The following is a 22044-nucleotide window of genomic DNA, read 5'->3' on the forward strand; positions in this document are numbered from 1 at the left end:
ACGCAGCCATACGATTACAAAATTTGCCAGTAATAAAGATGAAGTTTATGTCGGTCCCGGTAGCCGAGCGGTCTGAGGCATGAACTGTCTTCGCTCGCTCGGAATTCGGGATTATGTGTTCAAAACCCACACAAAGTATGGATGTTTGGTATTTGTATGTGTTTATTCTGTGTTTGTGTTGTCCTGTGTTTAGATAGAGGCCGTGCGACGAGCTGATCACTCGTCCAAGGAATCCTACCGTCTCTAAAATTATCACGAAACTGAAAATCAAAGGTCAGGGTCCAAGGGGGCTGTAGAGCCAGTGGAAAATGTTTGAAGATTATCAGCTTTTAACTATTCTATCAGGACTGAGGGCCATTTAACATAAATCCTGATGAGTATCAGAGTTTATAAACATTAGGCCTAGTAAAGACTCATCCGGTCAGTCTCTCTTGGTGGGGCCGCTCCGGCCATTCTGTCTCTATTACAAAAAGTACGTTCCTCAACTCAAGACACAAGAAACTGGTTGCCACTGGTCTGCCACATTACATTCGCAGTCTTGCCAACAAAAAAGCTAGTTACGAAACAAAAGCAGCGCTGCTTCGGAAACGATACGATATCACGGTCCACTTTGCATGTCATAAGGGAACGGTTTGAATTGCAATAACGCAAAGGAGTACAGAAATGTGTAATAAATTACAGGTCAGATAAAAACTCGCTTATTAATCTGCAGCCTTGTTCCTCTGCTCCATAACAAATAGTTTAATTGTCCTTTTCTCATGTTTTCACTTCCACCTTCCGTTAACCTCACTCTAAAAGTTTCAAATTCAAAATTAAATTCTCAAAACTCTTAAATCTTTCAGGTTGTGTGACTTTATCATATTTCACACAATATATTTTGGCTTATTTTGTCATTACATATCTATCTATCAATCAATCAATCAATCAATCTATCTACTCTATCTATTTATGGCTCTACAGACCTTCGGATCTCGGCAGATTTTTCAGTTTCTTAAACTATACACATTCGGTGGGACTCCTTTGACGGGGGATCAGCCCGTCGTAAAGTCCCTACTTGCACACAGTACAACACAAAAACATAATAAACACATATAAACACCGCATGCTTAGAACGGGATTCGAACACCTAATACCAGTATTCGAGCGGGCGAAGGTTTTTCCATCATCAGGTGCTTAAAAATTGTTTGGCGAAATTGCTGCGCTTTATGGATGTCGTTAACTGTTCCTAATTTCAGGATTTAATCTTAATTCTGAAGAAAAATTTTATTTTTAGTGCAGCGTGTGTTGGTGACTGATGTATTTCTTTATGCTGTGAGAATTTCCATCTGTTGTGTCTTGTGTAGATGTTAAGATCCTAATGTTAGGAAAAGCGTTATAACAGTGTATGAAGGACAACAATTTCGCCAAACAATTTGAAAGCACCTGATGATGGCGAAATAAGCCGAAACATAGTGTGAAATATGGCAAAGATATACAACCTCAAATATTTAGGAGTTTTGAAAATTTAATTTTGAATTTTGAAACTAATGTTAGGTTCATGGGCGGTAGAAGTGAATCCGTGAGAAAAGAAGAATACAATTGTATTTTTAAATACAACAGGCATGGCTGTTGGTATCAACAGCCATGCCTCCAGAGAACACACCATATGTTATCTGCTTCTAGCATAACCTCAATAATACCAACATGGCAGCCAAGGAAACTGTTGGGGCGGAATCCACGATAAGGGCAATTAATGTGTAACCGTGGAACGCGATCCGCTATCGCTTTTTGAAAAACGTGCAAAGAGTCTCGTAAAATTTGTTGGAATACAAAATTTCATAACGAGGGACTTCATAATATTGTAATGTGTATAGCTAGGCAACGGCGCGGTCACACAACAACAGGAGTTTTTATAGCTCGTTGTTAAGCAAAAGTTAGTGCGCTAATGGGCTGGCGAGAATTATCACGTGACTTGTTTCCTGTGTGGTCTGCGCTACGCAAAAACCGAACTATGTTTTCTGTGCGTGGTCCGTGCCGAGAGGATATAAGAAAATACGGGAATGGGGATTGAATGTTTTCTGTGCGTGGTCCGTGCCGAGAGGATACGAGAAAATACGGGAATGGGGATTGACTTCATTCGAGTTCTGACGTTCCAAGGGAACAGCAGTGTGGCCAGAAGAAGAATTAGAAGACTTAGTGTGTAACGTTACATATGCTACAATTACAGTAATCTTGAGAGTGTAAGAACTAATTGTAGTTACGACTAGTGTAGATCCAATAAATCGATTCGCCAATCGAAACCCGCGTCTTAGTCATTGAAACAAGTGACAATATTTACTGTTGGTAAATAGTGTTAGGACAACAAACGTAGGCGGATGAGTTCAGAGGACACATAAGAGACAGGAAATGTAGGTCACAGGCTGCAAATAAGGAATCCCATAAAGTTAATACTTATATATCCCGGCACATTGATAATAATGTGAAACGCGAATAAATCTGCTTAGAATCTATGAACACAAAAGATAAGCATCTGCTGGTATAATTCATGGCGTGAAAAAATGGGCGTATGGGAGGACAAAGACGTAGAACCCAAATGATCTTACTAGGGAACAACGAAGTGTAGGCCGATCTAAATTACAGAAGTGACTAAGAACTATGCCACAGAGATAATAACAAATTTATCTTACAATTGATGTGCTTTTGTAGTTAAACTTTGGAGCAAGGGCTCAAGCAAGTACGGCTATGTGAGGTTTCCTGAGGTTTACTGACATTTATACAGGTCGTCACTTATCATTTTTACATCAGTTTTAACAACTGCTTTATACGCCTACTGACAAACATATCATTTCTTTGGTACCTAGTTCTATATAATTCAATACAGATACGACTCGATATGACCATCGTACACGATAACGCTTACAAAATTTAAATCTTGTGTCATATATTCCACATGTCCTCCAGATGCTGGACATTTTAATTACTGCAATGTGTACTGGGGACTACATCTGCATAAATATTCGTAAAATTTATGGGACGATATAAAATATTAATACGGGTGGGTACATAGAAATTGAAATATATAGAATTTTGGTTGAAACTCTTTAAGAGAGGAGACCGCTTGGCACAGTTCAGTTTCAATGGGAGAAATAACATAACAAAATTTATCATCAGAAACACAATGAGAGGGTGTACTACACATTCTCCTACGATTGTGACATTTAGAATTCCACATTCCTTCAACAGTATATGCGCAATAAACAGGTGTCAACAAAATATATAAGATATAATATGAAGAAGAATGCATTTTATATTCTGTGTAAACATTTTGTTTCGTACCTTCCGGAAGAGAGAGGTTGAGATGCTTCCTTGACTTTCTAACGGAGTGTGTGAATAAGCACCCTCAATACCACTGCTGTGAGAAATGTAGGATTGTACTATCGTCAACCAATACAAACGGTGTGGGGTCTTCCGTGGGAAAATTTTGGCATTTACTTGGCTGCTCAAATATTTTGCTGCCTATGGCCCATTACCATGTTCGCGATGGATCTTCAGTACTGTATAACCTGACTCCAGTACACATACAAATCTATTAACCTATAATCGCTCTTAATATGGCTTTTATTCTCTGATTACACCTAATTCATTTGCCTCTTCCCTCCATAGTGTGGCCTTACTTGACTCAATCATGCTAAAAGTATGTGAAAAGCAGAAATTAGGAAGCTTATTGTTAAGTAATTTTAACTACATTCGTGTTCTTTCTTTTCTCATAGGTTGGAGAACTTTGTTCAGAAATATTCGCAGACTCTAACCATCGTTAGATAAATATATTGTCACGTGTCCGGAGTTTGCGTGACTAACAGTAACGAGTTCTGTGTTAGATGACTGGATTCTTTGCCGTATTCTTTACAGGTACTCTTAATTACAATCAATTATAACAGCTCACAATCAAGGAGTGCCTAAGACTCGCTCCATTCCTTACTGGACTACGAGTGTCTTCTCTTCTATGTGACTGACTTGCTTCTGATTTACGAGTCAGTCACTTTTTCAGCTTCCGTTGTCCTCCACAACTGAACACTCAAATTTTGAATTCTCTTACGAATGAATTTCTGATTTCTCGCATGAACTCTCCGACGAATGAAATCTCGAATTAGTCAGAGTCAGAGTCAGAGTCAGAGTCAGAGTCAGAGTCAGAGTTACTTCAAGACTGGCGGCTTACGGTCAATCAGTTCGTCTTGGCGACAAGTCCGTTGAGACTCACGACACAGTAATTTTATTTTCCAACTGAACACTTTCGGTTATAGTCCTTATGTAATATCCTCTCTGACGATAGGATGGGTCTGTCTTTTACAATTTACAGTGTCCCGCTGGACTCAAGATAACATTTTACCTTCTCAGAGTCGAGACTCCCCCAACCTGGAGGGCCAGGTTCCCTTATTTATATCTCCCAGGAACAGGGTGGCCCGGTTTTGCCCCAGGCACTGGGTTTTGCACTCAGCTCTCGGGTCAAGTAAGCTGTCCCCTTCTATAAGTACGAATCCGTCTGTTATTCCGTTTATCTGTTGCTAAGAAACGTGTGTTAATTCCGTGGTAACGCTCTGATTTATAGAAGCGTATTCGTTGCCACGGATGCACTCTTTAGCTAGCCTTATCTAGCAATGGACTATTCCGACTTTCAGACGTCGTGTCGTAATACACTCGCTTCGTACTAGTTAAACCAGTTCGGTACATAGAGACAGCATGGCGGTGTGCTTATAAGGGTGGCACTGCTTCGAATGGTGTTTAAGAACATGAATACCAGACTCATTTCCATTAGCCGTGAATTGTCAGGGTCAGTCAGCGACTGTATGTTACGTCAGAGGGTGCCCCTTAAATTAGTAAGCACACCAATCATGAAGTCACGTAGTGCGTTATGGAACACGGATCCGAACTTGCACTTCCTTACATTTTGAAGACTAGCTTCGTGCTGTCAGTTGCATTTGCTAGAGCCTACTTTCAGTAAGTCTGATGGTTACAACCCCAACACGGAAGGGCCACACTTCCATTCTCGGTCGGGTTATCAGTCTCCTTACAATTTCCCCCGTCTCTCCTAGCCATAGTCAGGATAATACCTTGATACAGGCCATGACTGACTTTCGATTAATTCATTAACGACGCTTTTTCAACTGCAGGCTCTATAGAGTCGAAAGGAAGGGTGACCATGAGGTATGAATTGGGAAGGGTATAGAGAAAACGGTCACGTCCTCTTTTATGTTATTAAGCAGGCAATTCATACAGACAGGGAAATCACAAGTATCTGAGACAAGGTAGCAGACCTCGCGCTCTGAATTCAAACGAGGGATGTACAGAGAAAGAAAGAGGAGTGCCAGCCATTCAACGGCGACTTCTGCGTCCTTTCAAATACTTACCCAACATTCATGATAATTTTATCGTACAAAAGTATATAACATCATAAATTATATATAACTCATATAAGTTACCTAGTAATCTACAACAGACTGCCTGGTTCCGATTTCGATCCCAGTCCAGAGAGACTAGTCTTATTCAGTTGCGTTTTAGGAAGATGTTCCCTGAACAGAGCAACTCATTTCCTTCCACAAGTCTGAAAACCGACCTGGTGGAAATTATGGTTCCGAAACCTCGAATCCATTCGTACTGTCTTTGTGACGTAGCCATACAACCTCCAGATGTCAAGCTGTAATGATTATTGTTATTGTTATCAGTCAAACCAAAACATTTTGCGTGGCCTTCGTGTTGGTTTTCTAAAAAGAATGTCTTCATGTAAGTTTAATATTTTCCAAAGAAACACGGCAATGTAACACTTCAGGACCTGTGTTTAGTGATGTTAACATCTTTGCCATCTCACAAGTCTATACGACAACCATGCTTATACTCATGGCGTCAAACAATTAAATAGAACTTAATGTATATATTGTCAACGCTTTAACCAGGGAACAGACGGATAAACATACTCAACCTGCTAATTATATTCCTCAGAAGAATTATATTTTAGAACACTGAGAAATACTTGTCTTGTACTCATAATATCGTCGTCTGGCTAGGTCTTGTTAAGAACGGAAAACTATATTTGTGTTATTTTATTTTTATGCGCCTGCTTTTGAATTACGCCTTTTCACAATATTTATATTTCTCTTTATACAAATCATAGGCATTCAGAGTCATCCTTTGTTAATATCTGACAACCGATATCATAATCGGGGAATTAATATTGTACCATGCAGACCCAATGCCAAGTAACAGCTGAGTAAACAGGCGACAGTGCAAGAGCCTTTGCAAGGGTACAAGTCTGTGGATATGTTTCTCCGACAACGAGAAAACACGCAATAATGGAAGAGATGTTTTCTGTGCTGTTCGTGCTGGGGCTATATAACGAGAACGAATAATCAGTTGAAAGTTTCGCGCTGGCAAGGACCAGCAGCGTACGCAAAAGACAGACCCGTCTTCTCGTCAGAGAGGGCGCCCCACAGAAACAAGCCCGTAACTGTCAAACGGTAATAATTATTATCTGGTCATGAGCCCCAGATGGGGCTCGACGCCAAGACTTACTGACTGACTGACCGTCAGTCGCAATGTGAAAAAAAAAAGTTGAAAGTTTCAGCTGTGAGAGGCGAGAAGCTGGTAAATGAGGCTGGGAGCAGTTCGGGAACGCAGATGAAGTGGAACGTCCGCCGTTGAAAGCCGCTACCAAGTAACGGCAAGCGAAAACAGAAAATAAATTGTGTGTGCTGTAGTTACAGTGATCTTTGACCTGTAATTCAGTAAAACTGTCGTAGTTATTTGTAGATACGAATGTGTTTACCAAATCCAGTTACCAATCCAAACCCCGTCTCTAATCACACCACGTGACACTTTCGCTAAAAACTTCATATCCAATAAAATATATCTCCGTCAACAAACGTCTTTACTGCTTTACATAACGTACATCAGTAATCTTACAATCTTCTTTAATAACGCGATATTCTTATCAAGAACACTGGTTGTTTATCATGATCTTTAGCCTTATCATTCACGACAGACAGGATTTGCATGTCTGTTTTCGGAAAGAATATCATAAGGGCCTAAAGTGAGTGCATAATGGAAATCTTGTCTCTATACGTATCTGTAGACACGTTTGACCTCCACAATTAGTGAAAATAATAAAATGAATTACTATTGCGGAACACACAAAAGTTGGCGAAAGAGTTCATATTTTGTTCCAATAGGCCAAATATAACTCTTACTTTATATTAACCTTAAATTCAATTTTAAATTTTTCTTCAAAAATGATTCATCATACAAAAAGTTGTCACCTCACATGACATAAATATCGCATCTATATCTAAAACTTTATCTGAAATATTTTCTAGAAGGAACAGATACATATTTAAAGAAATACACGGAAGCAATCCTGATACTATGCATTGTTATATCTATGGTTTCATTAGCTTTATGACGAAGAGATTTTGTATGCTGGATTTGAGGTTATCATGGCACTATGTAGAGTCTTCTGAGCTGTAACCCCGTGTAGTTAGGGGAGAGACCCTCCGCAACACATGGCGTTACATCTTAACAGATTTGTATCTTCAATAAAGGAGTACCAAAGCAAATGAAGTATTAAAATAGCAAAGAAAGCATTCGAAACATAAATGTAAATTGTAGCAGAGGACACCTCGCGACTACTTTTCGATTTTGTTTCCATCGGTCATACAAAATATATCGTCACGGTCTCTTCGCTTGCGGATTTCTTATAGTTTTCCTTCTACCCTGAAGATGGAGGCGATACGTTCCTCCGAAACGTCGGTTAACACCACATATACACGGCGCCAAATCCCAGAAGACTGCTTTCTTCACCGTGGTTTTAGTCCGCAAGCGAACTATACTTACCGAGCTATCATCGCTTGTCGGCGAAGTTAGTGCCAAATTTAGAGTATAAAGAGTGTCACGTGGCCAGAGCAACGAATCCCCAAGGCCGTTAATATCGGTTTTCTAGACCGGAGCCACTGTTTCCCTGAAATAGCTCCTCAGTTATCCTCACGAGGTTGAGTGGACCCTGTTCCAGACCCACTACGTCTCAGAAAATCTGGTAGCACCGGGAATCGCACCCGAAACTCTGGATCTGTAGCCAAAACTGTGACCACTAGACCACAGAGGCGGTGAAAGCGAGGGGAAAAGAACGCAAAAATTTCGGCTCTTATCGTAAGCTTCACTTACAGTGAGTCAAACCACTAAATGTTAAGGAAGCCACTACAGCTACTTTCCTGTGCTCTATTTTATGCTGCTGCCAGTGTCTGCAACTGCTTAATATGCCCAACATGCGCAATGCGTGGGACACCGGTAACAGGCGCATAGCAGGTGATTGTTGGCTGCTTGGGAATCTTGTCATCACCTTCGAATCCTACCTCAATACGTCACACTCTCTACATTTAAAATGCTATAGGAGGAGATAAAGGCATCCTATAATTAATTTGCATATCGATCAAACAATCGTGATGAAATGTATGTAGTTTTACTATCCTCAAATATATGAATGTATTTCCAAACACGTTCTTTGCGCATTTTCAATAACTTAGGTTATTGGTATTCATTTATCACTGAAACTAATTTATTCGTGCCTTTCGACTTGGCCACCATGCACTCAACTCTTGTAGCAGAAATGAGCTTTGAACACTAATAACAAGCAGGTCAGTTCTTGGCAAAGCTAACTTTTAATATAGAAATATATTTCTTTACTTGCAAATGTACTTCTAACCTGTAATCATAGCGTTCGTAAGCCACACTTCTCAATAAATTCTGTGGGATTTCGGGGTGCCATGTATCACTATCTTCCTATCGACGGTTTCTATTCGACATCATAAAGCACTCTTCTTTTCCATGTATGAGAACCATTCGGCGTCATAAGAGAAGGTTCATCTTCCTCTGAAGACCCATATGAGACGAGAGAATCCCTTGTTTATACCCATCCGAACTGCTGTCAGAATATTTCGGTGTCAAAATCAACGTTTATTTGTTCTTAATTTTGCTTTAGAATATGTATTCAGGAAGGTCTAAGAAAACCAAGGGGGACTGAAATTCAATGGGACACGTTAACTTCTGGGCTAATTTGGTGGTGCTTGTTTATTAGGGAAAGCACAAATATCATAAAGAGAACCACAGTCTGTACTAGGCGCTAGTAAAGAGGCGAGTCTTAACAGTAAGAGTACGGAAACTGAATATGTTTTCTAGTCACTAGAATGCAGGACAGATTCATTGCTTGTAGGCATCTGATAGATCCTTTTTAAAATGTCGCAAGGTTTAAATACTTGGGAACGACGATAACAAATCCGAATTCCATTCATGAAGAAATTAAGAAAAAAATAATTTGGAAAGTACTTGCCACTATCCAGTCTAAAATATTTCTCTATCTAAAAATACAATGATCAAAATAGACTAATTACAATTTGCCTATATTTTTGTATAGAAGAAACTTCGTGTCACAAACGAAAATACAGAGACTGCTGGTGATAAAGAAGAGAGTGACGACGAAAATATATTGCTACAGGAATTAACAGGAACACAGAATGCTGTATAATAAGGATCTTGATAACTTCTACTCATCGCCGAACATTATGATGATCGAGTCAAGAAGAATGAGATGCGCAGAGCATGTAGTACGCAAGGAAGAAAGAAGAAATGTTGTACAAAGTTTTGATAAAAAATCAAAAGGAACGAACCCAATAGGAAGGCTAGAAGAGTGTGCAATGAATTCGTCTGACGCACAGTAGGACAGTGGTGGGCTTTGTGCACACGCTGAAGAAATTTTTGGTTCCATAAAATTCTGGAAATCTCTTGAGAAGCGAAGCAAATGTTTGCCTTAGAAGAACGAATGAACTCCCTTAGTTTTGGTTAGTTACGCTATTTAGATAATTGTTACTTTAACTAAATAAATGTAATGTGAAGTCTGATATTCTTCGGTTGCCATTTTTGAATCTGCTTCAACCGTGTAATTTTTTAGGTTTTCACGGCCGTAACTATGAAGAATGCCGTCTTTTGGAATGTGGCTCCTCTCCCAGAAGACGGCATTAGTCTTGTTTCAAATATATTTCTGTAATATTTCAGATCTCTTTCGCAATATTTCTATAAAATTTGAATAAATTTCAATTTTGGTCCTGCACTTATTGCTCATACAAAATGCAATATTTGTATGATATTCTTCATAAATGATATGAGAAAGAGCATGACCCTCTGAAATACAGAAAACTTACGCCACTTTTACTTAGAACGACGCCAAGCCAGCTGGGTGGCGTCTCCTGGAAATCAATAGTGTTAGAGAGACGTCGGGATGGCGCCGTTTATACAAAGAATCTTACCCTCCAGCATGTTGCGTTCATCACTGTCATCTTTGTCCCCTACATCCATACTGCTTCTGTCCAAGCACAAAAACAAACTCACTTTCACTCAGTTCTGCACAAAAGTTTGATATCCACAACACTTCACACGCAGACAAACTAGGGCACACGATTAGCTCTTCTCAGCTGGAGTGTGGGTGCAAGGTCTTTCCGCGATATGTCCGGAAAATGGCAGCCCTGCTGCCAACTACATTTAAAAACAATAAATATGTTTATTTTCTATCAAAATGAGATAACCACTCTCCATTTTCAATAGCTCTTTACTGAGACAGTTGGTACACAAAACTTTGCCTTCAGCCATTCGATACCTTCGCCTTCAGTCACTGAACTGAAACGGAAGGCGCTGTCGGCGGTGTAAGACAATACGTCTTGTTTAGTGCTACCAACATCATTAACCACATTCCCCCATAGAACGAACACATGATCGCTATAGTCACGGTCAGTCCAACCGCAAGGGGGGGGAGACAGAACACCTGTTACAATACATCTGGAAGAAAGAAAACTAGCAGCATAATGTGGTCAAAAGCAACCTATCTTATTCTTTGAACAATTCAGTGATGTCAAATATAAAATCACTGGAAATAAGAAACGTAATCCCCTACTGTCAAACAACATGTATCATAATGAGATTACGAGATGACAGATGATATTCGAAGTGGTCGATATGGGAATACATAACAGAAAACTGAAAGTATGCTCTCCAATTTGGAGTAAATAAGTTCATGCTATAGGACCTTCCTTAAAATCTTTATGAATACTCATGTAGCCTATAAATTACCCGCTACTATGGAATACGAAAGCTTATCACTTTACAAAAAAATATCCATTGGGCCTAATCCTGAGCCAGATGGAACAACTTGACATTTTGCAAATCTATTACACTTTTAATATAAACATTCTCACGTCTAGGTTTCGCAATTCCTCAATTTCACTGAGTAATTTTAACGATTTCCCACTTCGTGTATGAAAAAGTTACGCCAAACTTATTAAGTCAGTCATAAAGAATTTTACATAAACAGTAAAAATACGAAGTTCTTCAATTCATAAATTTCTCTACTCCTTTGTTACTCCATCACTCCTCATCTTCCTCGGCAATTTTTTCTGAATCTCCTAAATCTGTATTAATCTACGTATTTCCAGTTTCTATTCTCCACTGAAAAGATGTACGGAAAATTTCAGTCGGGATTAGAATTGACGTCCTCCGAATGAAGAAGCAAAATATTTACTCTCTCGGTACTTGTCTAAGCATGCTGTAAATTGTGAAGTCATGATTCTGCACATTCCGAGAGGCATATTAATAAAAGCACATCACTTACATAACAAGAAATTACATTGTATGCTAGAAACTGAACATTACTTGACTACGAGAAATCAGTAATACCAATTTCACTCACGTTTCGATAAGAGAAAACAAGCAGGTTCTACAGTTGTACAGACAGAAATTGAGCACCTTGATGCTTCAAGACTTCCGGATACTGATCTAAGCGCGGAGCAGTATGTACTTAGTTGCCGGGTTAATGTCCGAATTGCAATTTTGAACACAATGTTATGGAGGGGTGAAAGGAGTAAGAAGCACCCATTAAAAATGTTTTTTATGTTAAGCCCAAAGACATGCGTTTCATCACTACTTCAATAACGACACTACGAGAACCGATGTCTTCCTCATGGAGGGGAATGACTACTCAACTGCAGAGAAAAGAACCAGAGGTGTATAAAATGTTACTTGTGGTGCAGAACCAATTCCTCTGATTCCACAGGAGCAAGTCGAGGCGCTGTATGTGTTACATCTGATCAGGAAGAAAAACACCTAACTCAGTTTAGAAGACAAAATCATGAGAGGTCTAACCGTCATAGTTGATAAGGAGGGAATTCCATTGATTGCAGAAGAGCGGGCCATGGCGGTATATCTGTTGCATCTGATGTGCAGGAAACGCGTCTACATAATTAGAGAAGAGAGACTCATGGCGGTATTTCTGTGCGTCTGATGTGCAGGAAACGCGTATACATAATTAGAGAAGAGCGAGTCATGGCGGTATTTCTGTGCGTCTGATGTGCAGGAAACGCGTCTACATAATTAGAGAAGAGCGAGACATGGCGGTATTTCTGTGCGTCTGATGTGCAGGAAACGCGTATACATAATTAGAGAAGAGCGGGCCATGGCGGTATATCTGTTGCATCTAATGTGCAGGAAACGCGTCTATGTAATTAGAGAAGAGCGGGCCATGGCGGTATTTCTGTTACATCTGATGTGCAGAATATGTGTCTAAGTATCAGAGAACGAGTCATGGCGGCATATCTCTTGCGTTTGGTGTACCTGACCCCAGAATACCAATTCCTGATTGCATAGCACTTACATTGTATGGAGTAAATGCCACAACCTAATCCACGTCGGTATAGCTGTTACACCTAGTAAGGGATAAATATCGCAATATAACATCAGAACATGAAATCACAGTGATAAAGCAATTGCATTTGCTATGGACAAGAAGATTGGTAACAAATGACTGGAGGAAGTCACATAATGGAGAGGGCTCAATGTTTTCTATTCTTCACCTTTTAACGTTAAATCAGTTCACTCAATAATGATCTTTATATGTACCCCACGCATAGGGAAATACATAACAAAACATTAGGGACATTGCATACGAGGACTGTGTAGTCAGAGAGCGTATTTTGATGTGGACTGAATTGAGCTGGCTCATGATTCAGCTGACATACGTACATAACGGCAGCTATTATGCGTGTTGAAATATGTGCAAGGAATTTCTTAAGCGACTAAGTAACTATGCATAACATTTTTAACGAAGAATTTATAAGTTGTTTCATATAGCACTAATGTATGAAACTGTGTTTGACAGGGCCTTGTATCCAGCCTCGGCCTGGACTCCGAATATCCTGACGGAAGTTTTTTCGTGGTCTCCCCCAGTCCCTCTAAGAAAATGCCGGGTTAGAATTTCCATTACGCCACCACCTTCCAAATCCTTCTCCATTCACGAGCTATGGCCTACATACATACATACATACATACATACATACACTGTGTTTGTATTTGTAGCAAAAAGGTAAAGTTGTCCTTGTACATGAAGACGTATTGGGGAATGGATGTATAGATCCACATTTTCTTGACTTCGACACTAGTTGGAGGTTAGTGGTCAGCTTCACGGTCCGGCCACTTTACTCCCGGGAAAAGAGCGCCCGATACCCATTGGATAGGAGGATGGGTGGGCCCTAGACCCGGTCTGGACGACGTGGAGCAGAGAAAAATGTTTGACTTTACTGGGACTCGAACTCCGACCCCTCGGTCTTCCAGCGTGTAGCTAACCGTTGTACCGACTAAGTCATCCCATCTCCTAACACTGTTAGAAAATAAACCCAAAATAAGAAAAGAACATAATGCAGCAATTTTTAGGGATACAACCATAAACCAACACGGAGACTGCATATGAGGAAAACTTAGCAAAATTGGGTATCTGTGTGAGGGCTGAATTCAGCTGTATCATTATCCATCTATTTAATCGCAGGCTTCCATGGACACAGAAAAGGGGCGCAGAGATTTCCTGGAGCAGCTGAATAGCTACAAAGTTTCCAAAGTAAGCCTCTATGCACCAGTCTAGGTTATTCAGTTATGTAGTTAGTTAACTGCCTAGTTATACAGACGGTTGGATAATTAATCAGAAACACTAGTCCAGACAAGAGTCTGAATGAAATTAATGAGTACATGAATGATCACTTTCTCCAGTAGTAACACAGATTTCCTGTCTCAGTCATGAGAAAAATGTAGGCCGTAAGTAATCCGGTTTTTAAACGTGACAATCAATAAGTCAACCTGATTAATAACTCGAACACCAGAAGCTAACTTTTTAAATTATTTTTGTCAAATCCTATACCTGAACCTCATGGTTCAGCTGTTATCACGCCTGTTTCTTATCTTGTTCAGGTCGTCCAGGATGTCTACTTCACCACGAACACCGTCACGGTTATGTTTACCTTCTTATGTTTGATTCTTCGCGGTATTTCTCAGTACTTCATGCTAAATGCTGAGTTATTTACCTTGTGATGAGCCACGGCCTCATTTTTCTACATCCCCATCGTTTTATTCCTTACAGCTTTCGTCTTCAGCGCAATATAACTTAACGATATGGTGAAGAACACTCAGAAAATTCCCCGTTTTTATGGAATCTGAGGGGTCTTTATCGTGTTCAAAAAGTCCAGGTATAGGACATTGTCAGTGGGTCAACTGAGCACACGCCACAACATAACTTATATGTCTGTGACGCATTATTACACTAACCTAACATCTGCGTTTATGTCTCTGGTGATTTTTTTTTCCTCGAGGACTGGCCGGGCTAACAGTTTGTATGTATTTGTCACTTACCCAATGCGAGCTATGTGACCTGTCCATCTCAAAATCTTTGAGTTCATTTCCGTAATGATATAAGATGAACGGTAAAACTTCCCATTACCTTACAGTCTATGCAGTTGCGAGCCAGACTAAGGAACAATTAATACGGCGGTCATGAAAAGTTTGAACTTTCACTGATGAATTCATGTCGAGTGAATTGAGTTCTAACGTCCAAGAACGTGATTTAGAAATTAACGTAAATCAGTTTTTGACAGAAGAAACTGTTTTCTTTTCTTCCGCGTGCGAACGTGTTGATGTTTTATAGATCCTGCAGTCCTGTTATCCAGTCTTCAAAACCAAAACACTAAAAACCGGTAATACCTAATTGACACCACCAATTTATACTCCACCAAGTGGGTCGGTTTCACTAACACTCTACGCTTCAGATGCAAATTCATATACACGTACATTTCTGCATTTATGTATTCGGGGTTAAAAGTCAGAGTTAAAGGATCAGTAGGCTAGAAAGTGTCTACAAAGTTCGGACTTACTCCTGAATTAACTCCATGATGAAGAGAAACTTTTGTGTAGCATAATTTCAAGGGATCTAAATAATTCTCAGTTTCAGAAAACTTTCCACGCATTTCTAAATAAAAAGAATACTTCATAGTATTTAAATTGCATCCTGCGCTTTATACTTCAGGGCTCGATAAAATTCCTCTGTAAGATCTTGTCAATTCTGATTTATGTCGAAATATTAATAGCTCGAATTCCGAACAGTGCTAAGGCTTAAATCTTGTCTACATACAGTGAAAGTTAGAAGTTCGAAAAATTGAAGCTAAGTCAGAAATAACAGCATCTGTTTAGAATATGCGTCTTTAGGTAACATATATCCTTCATAATAATTTTACTTTTAAACAAACACAAAATGTGTTTTTTATGTGGCTCTCACAGTCGAAAACGCAAGCCACAATATGATGTCAAGGCCCACTTCTATTGAGCATATATACGTGTGTGTGTATGTGTGTGCATATATATATATGCACATATATATATATAATATGTTATTTATTTTGTATTGTAACCTTATACGAGGCTTCGTATCCTTTTTGCTGAACATCTGAACACGAACATTTCAGAGGTCTGTATACCGAGGTACCCGGCAATGACAATATTAAACTATCATGAAAATATATTTTATTGAAAAGCTTATAATTAATCAGCCAATCAAGAAATTCCCTATTTTTATGAAACCCGAAAACATTCGTACTCAGGGAAGTCCATCACTAAACCATTAACTGGGCCAGTTGAATCCAGTCCTAAATGTCATATCATATTTGCTTAATATTCCTTTAAGTATTAGCCTAGTATCTGTGCCTCTATCTCCAAATTCCTCTCATCTCTTGAGATTTTCGAATCAAAATCTTCTCTTCGTTGATGTTGTATTTTATTTATTTATTTGTTGCAATGCATTTAATATACAGTGCACAGAAAAATGTTTTGTCAGTTCTTCCTAAATGTCTGTTACTCACATTTACATAAGCAGACTGCGAAGTGAGAGTTACAAACAGATTTCCATTCATGATCAAGCAGACAACCTGCTGTGCTTTCTTAAGGCACTACATGACGTTCCATTCAACTCGGATGTTTTGATACGCGACTGAATGCTCAGCGTTTCTGCGGCGACCCACTTGCTGCCGGTGAGGAAAATGTGAAACATCGTGGTGTGGGATATGCTGTGACAGTTTCATTGCCTTTGTAATGCCCAGTGAGTGTCTTTCTGCCTTTCTCACAGTTCAAAATACGAGGGTAAGATAAACAATAACAATAATACAATTAATAATGACAATAAGAATGAAGTAACAATGATGGGAAGACAGGTAACAATATTGCCAAGTAAGTCTGCTGTGTTGTTTCCACACAGCAAGTCACGAACAAACCCTGGACGGCATTAAGTGCCTCCTTATCAAGAGAGACAGCGTCACAAATATCTGCCCCATCCAAGAAGGACGATAGGAGTACGGACACGAAACTACGAGGTTTATAAATTTTAACTATTGACAATAAGTTTTTTAAACAACATCTAGAAATCTTTTAAAAACTTTACAATACCAGGAAGCTGCTGTGATTGTGAAACGTTCGACTTTATGCGTACTGTGCATTATAGGATATAAGTGTATGTATTTAAATCAAAACACCTATTGTGATAGTAGTTTCCAGCTTGTAATGATGTTCCCTCCGAAGATGGTCCATAAGGACCGAAACATGTAAGGGAGATAGGTTTTCATATAGTAAAACTTACGTCACATTGGACGGAGTGGTTTGTATTTGTAATTGTTAGTGTGACGGACCAGAATGAAACAAATCAAATCTTCTTTAATTTTTTAAAAATGGGGAAAGTAAGCTAAAATCTGTAATAAAATGCTATATATTACATTTATCAGTGAACCTTGGTAATTATGACCAATAACCGGTAATTCTACATAATTACCAGTAAAAAGGACTCTTTACATTTATTACATTTGCTACTATTTTTGGCAATTCTATATAATTATCGGTCAATATTCGTATTTATCAATGATTTAGTGTACCGTAACATACATACTCGTAAGAGGCTCAGAAATGTATATACATTTTAACAGAAATTATCTACGGACAATCAAAACTCCGTGGCTTTAGTACGCAAGTGAACTGAAGTTAAATGAAATGTAATGTATGATATGTAGTGAGAAATTCTTTCGATAGATGGTGCTAGTCACAGGAATGCCTGAGCTCCATAACGGAGTAGCAGGATAGTCGAAGGAAACGGCTGTGGAAAGGTGTGTATACATTTTCCTGGACCCCTTACGTTTTTCGGGCCCCTCTGTATGAACGAAAACCAGTCTCTTGGGCAATGATTCGAACTGAGACCTCCAAAATATCGTCAGAAATACTGAACGGTTATTTAACGACGCTTAATCAGGTTCAAACTTTATAGTGCTCCATGGGAAGGTGAGAATGTGAGAGGATGAGGAGAGGAACACTAGAAGGAAGTGAGGATTATTGCACCGTAACAGCAGCACTCATGGACCGTGCGCGGTTGCGGGAACGTGCCCATTGCTTTAATGGCGTGGCAGTAAAATCCACACTTACAGGGGCGTTAGGAATCCTCTCAAGTGTGGGTGAGAACAATGCAGACGCTTGCTCACTGACCCTGAGGCAAGCGATTACAGCATTTAGCAGCAACATACATTAACTTAATTTGGTTGATGAGCCTCTTAAAGATTTATTACGTACACCCAAAGTGGGAACGGCAAGCTATGTCAATGGATAACAATCGAGCAATTAAGAGATCATTTGACACCAGGACCGCCTCTGTGGTCTAGTGGTCAGAGTTGCAGGCTACAGATCCAGAGCTTCCGGATTCGAATCCCGGTACTACCTGATTTTCTGTGAAGTAGTGGATCTGGAACGGGGTACACTCAGCCTCGTGAGGATAATTAAGGACTTATTTCAAGGAAATAGCGGCTCCGGTCTAGAAAACCGAAATTAACGGCCGTGGGGATCCGTTGCGCTGACCACGCGACGCCCTCTATCCGGTTAAAATTGGCACTAACTTCGCCGACAAGCGGCGGTCACTCGGTCGGCATAGTTCGCTTGCGGACTAAAACCAAGGAGTTATTTTTTTTTGTCACCAGGCCATAGTAAAAAATAAGCAACCAAAAACCTAAGCTGAAATAGGGGGATAGTGTGGACTTCTAAGCGTAAGAAAATGGAAGTTCCTGGTATTCAATGAGAAGTAGAGGAAGTAAATTTGAAGAAGGCCAGTGCCCACAGAGAGTTCTCGAGGCGATGGTGATGATAAGTAAATAATCAAATAAATATAGACCCAGTTGGCTAGTTACATAAGAATGTAACTCTCTTGTCGGGGCTCTGTCTCGTACTGCGGACATAAGAGGAACAGGCACTAATACGTTTGTTCTGTGCTACGTATCGCGATATTGGCAATGTTCATGACAGCAACCATAAGCATTCACTGGGGAGGAAGGGGTACTTCAGCCATGGCTGTATGCATATAACAATCATTTTACCAGGAGAGTGGTTCCTAACGCGGATGCGGGAAGGAAGACAAACTGGAACAGAGAGGCACACAGACCGACCATAAGCAGTTGTACAAATGAGAGACGGTGGAGGACGGGAGCCGTGAAACTGAAAGGTGTTCGGAGGAAGAAAAGGGGGGGCTAGACAGGTCTGTGCCCTTTTAGAGAGAGTTTCAAGATGCTAAATGTATTGTAGTGATATAAGATATGAGAACTAGTTTAAAATAAAACGAGAGGCTGAGTTTTCATAAAAAAATATTCAAGAGGATGACTGGCAATAAAGACGTACTTCTGTTCACGATGCAGGCAATTAACTATTTTTGTAAGTAACAGAAGAATAGGAGACATGCTTGCGTAAGATAAGAATAGCAGCAACAGGAAGCGGTGATGGAGAGAAAGGTGTAGAGCAGAAAGTTTATTGTATCAAGTTTCTTAACTATAGCCTATCAACTTTTATGAAATGTCTGACAGGAGCGCTTCCCTCGGGAAAAATAACGCATACACCACCTAGAGTAGTGATTAAGGAAGCGTGGAACAATATCTTCACTACCACACGCCATTTTATGTCGTTCTAATGAATTAGGCACAGAGACAACTTTTATTTTACTTAGAAATGTATCTCATAAACTGTGTCAATATTGTAATAAAGGGGGGGGGGCTTCTGTGAACTACTCAAGGGTTAAGCGGAAGAAATATTTTATATCCATTAATTCCACTAGTTCAGAAGAAAATAGGAGAGTGGGAATACCAAGATTAAAATGGGAAGAATGTGTGTGGCAGGACATAAGAGAGCAATCCTGAGGAAGGCCAGGGCTCACAGAGGGCTGTCGTGCCAGGGATGATGATGATGATGATGATGATGATGATGATGATGATGATGAATTCCACTAGTTACGTTACATGGTTCGGACAATGGTCTCTTACTCGAATTTGCAGTTTGTTTTATACGTGTATTGCTGTCAGTATATAGACTCTATATGAGACGTGGTGGAACCTCAGTCAATATAGCTAGTGTCCTGGTCGAGATTCGAACTGAGTACCTCTCGAGTGTAAGTCTAAAGTGTTACAGCTACCTCAACCCCACCGACGTCTCTTAACCTTTACTCTTTAAGTTTATTGAAATAAAAATACACTAGAAAATATCTGAGCCTAACAAATGTAAAAGCGAAGTTTAGGGTACATGTACGTAATATAACGAGGGAATTCAGTATGTATGCTGGTCGTATGGTTTCGTATTGTGATGAACTGAGCATATCAGGAGGTTAGCAAGCATTCTGTCACATGCACGTGCTCAGGTATCTTCAGAGACAGCGGAAGATATGATTCCAAATTGAGTGGTAAGAGATTTGTCTCCAGGAGATTATCATCTGTTCAGTTTCATCACAAATAACCTATATTTCTGTGGTTCAATTTACAATGCTGTCAGTATACAGACTATGTGTCGAAAGTTGGGAAGTCTGTTGAATGATTAATTGGGAAGGACTAGGAACGAAGGTGCGAAGCCCAAATTGAGACACTATTCAGGAATTTTCCTGGAGGTACTAAGGAAAAACACCTGCCAAGATAGCCCGTGTATAGACCAAAATTTGAAAACAGCACCTCCCAAATAGAAATATAAAGATTTGCCACTACACCAGTCCCCTTGATACGAATAGGCTATCGATTTATTATCATGGTAAAATATTCTGTACAGCAATTTCTTATGCTATTCTACGCCTGCTCGCCTTCAAGTTCTCATGGCGGTGACTATAAAGAGAACTATATTTTGGGGTGAGATGTCACGTAGACCTTTCGAAGAAACTTTCTACCTTCATCTTCAGGGTTGAAGATCACACTGAGTAAGCCAAACAAATATGAGGCATTACGTTCCTCCGAAACGTCGGTACAACTCAGCCAGGCTACTCAGCGTTATATCTCATAATATATTCTTCATATTTTGCCTTTAACCCATAACAAATTTCATTTATCTGAAGGCCCTCACAACCGATGTTACTCCTGATGTTCCTCGGTGATAACTTCCTGACACAATCTCCTTAATATTAACGACTAACGAAAAGGTGTGACTCACGCATCCGCCAGAACTGAAGATTCTCACGAATTAGGTCTTTCCCAGCATCAGTCTAGGTCTCGAATCCATTCGCCAGAATCTATTGCAGTACTAATAAGAAACAAGATGAAATATTCTCAAACAGACTTAAACAGGTGCAGACCACAGAATTTCTTTAACTGATCCTTTCGACGCTTTCTGTAACAGAAACACATTACGTCGTTACGTGATTTCAGAGCGACTTTATCTCGACCGACGCATTGGAACTATTAACCACAACACACACAATTATTGTAGGCCCCTGTGCGAAAAAACATTTTATTATACCAAGAATTCTTTCCTCTGAAGAAAGCAGTCTTCTGGGATTTGGCACCGTGTATATGCGGTGTTAACCGACGTTTTGGAGGAACGTATCGCCTTCATCTTCAGGGTAGAAGGAAAAAATATAAGAAATATGCAAGCGAAGAGACCGTGAGAACCGGTAAAAGCAGACCAGTCTGCTTCTACCAGTTCTCACGGTCTCTTCGCTTGCGGATTTGTTATATTTTTTCCTTCTATCCTGAAGATGAAGGCGATACGTTCCTTCGAAACGTCGGTTAACACCGCATATACACGGTGCCAAATCCCAGAACACTGCTTTCTTCATAGTCACCGCCGTGAAAGCCTCAAATCTTACATTCTTTCCTCTGTTATCTTACAACGCTGAATGAACTGCTGAAACTATATATCACGGAACGTGTATTATGATAAGATGAACACGAATTAGTCGAAAACGTACGCTTCGGAAGTCAGCGTGGCCAATTACACAGTAGCTTGGAGAAATCCTCCTTGGGTACTGAGGAAACCTATGACACACGATAACCGATAATCTAGCCAAGAGTGAAATAAATCGTGAAGATAATGAATGGTGAGTAGATAGTCATTTGGAAGGCGGTGGTTTTGACTTATTTCAAGGTTCAATCCCTGTAGTCAGTAGCAGAGCGAAGAAAACCATGAAAACAGAGATTCATTTTGTCACCTGAAATTCGAAAGATTTCATCTCTTTCTATAAAAATCGTATATCTGACCAGCTAGAAATACACGTGGACCTGAACAAATTTCGAGATGTAAACACAAAGACGTAATCCCAGAGACAAGAGCGCAATCAATGTAAGCTAATACAAAGACAATATATTTCAAGGATGTAGAATGTAACTTTAAACTTATCCCAAAATT

At 39.8% G+C, this 22044-nt stretch overlaps 1 protein-coding gene across 5 annotated transcripts in view; it reads right to left on the bottom strand.

Annotated features, from left to right (window-relative positions):
* Positions 1 to 22044, bottom strand: part of LOC111868201 — a 193250-nt gene that overhangs the window by 79244 nt on the left and 91962 nt on the right. Inside the window, exon 1 of one of the 5 annotated variants that reach the window (XM_023858646.2) lies at positions 10323 to 10677. The exons of the other annotated variants lie outside the window; for them this stretch is intronic. Coding sequence (XP_023714414.1) covers positions 10323 to 10371 — 49 coding nt within the window. The 5' untranslated portion in view covers positions 10372 to 10677. Of the gene's footprint in view, positions 1 to 10322; positions 10678 to 22044 lie in introns of those variants that run through there. 5 annotated transcript variants of the gene reach the window in all.

This window comes from Cryptotermes secundus, unplaced genomic scaffold (assembly GCF_002891405.2).
Source record: "Cryptotermes secundus unplaced genomic scaffold, Csec_1.0 scaffold146, whole genome shotgun sequence".
NCBI classification, from domain to species: domain Eukaryota; kingdom Metazoa; phylum Arthropoda; class Insecta; order Blattodea; family Kalotermitidae; genus Cryptotermes; species Cryptotermes secundus.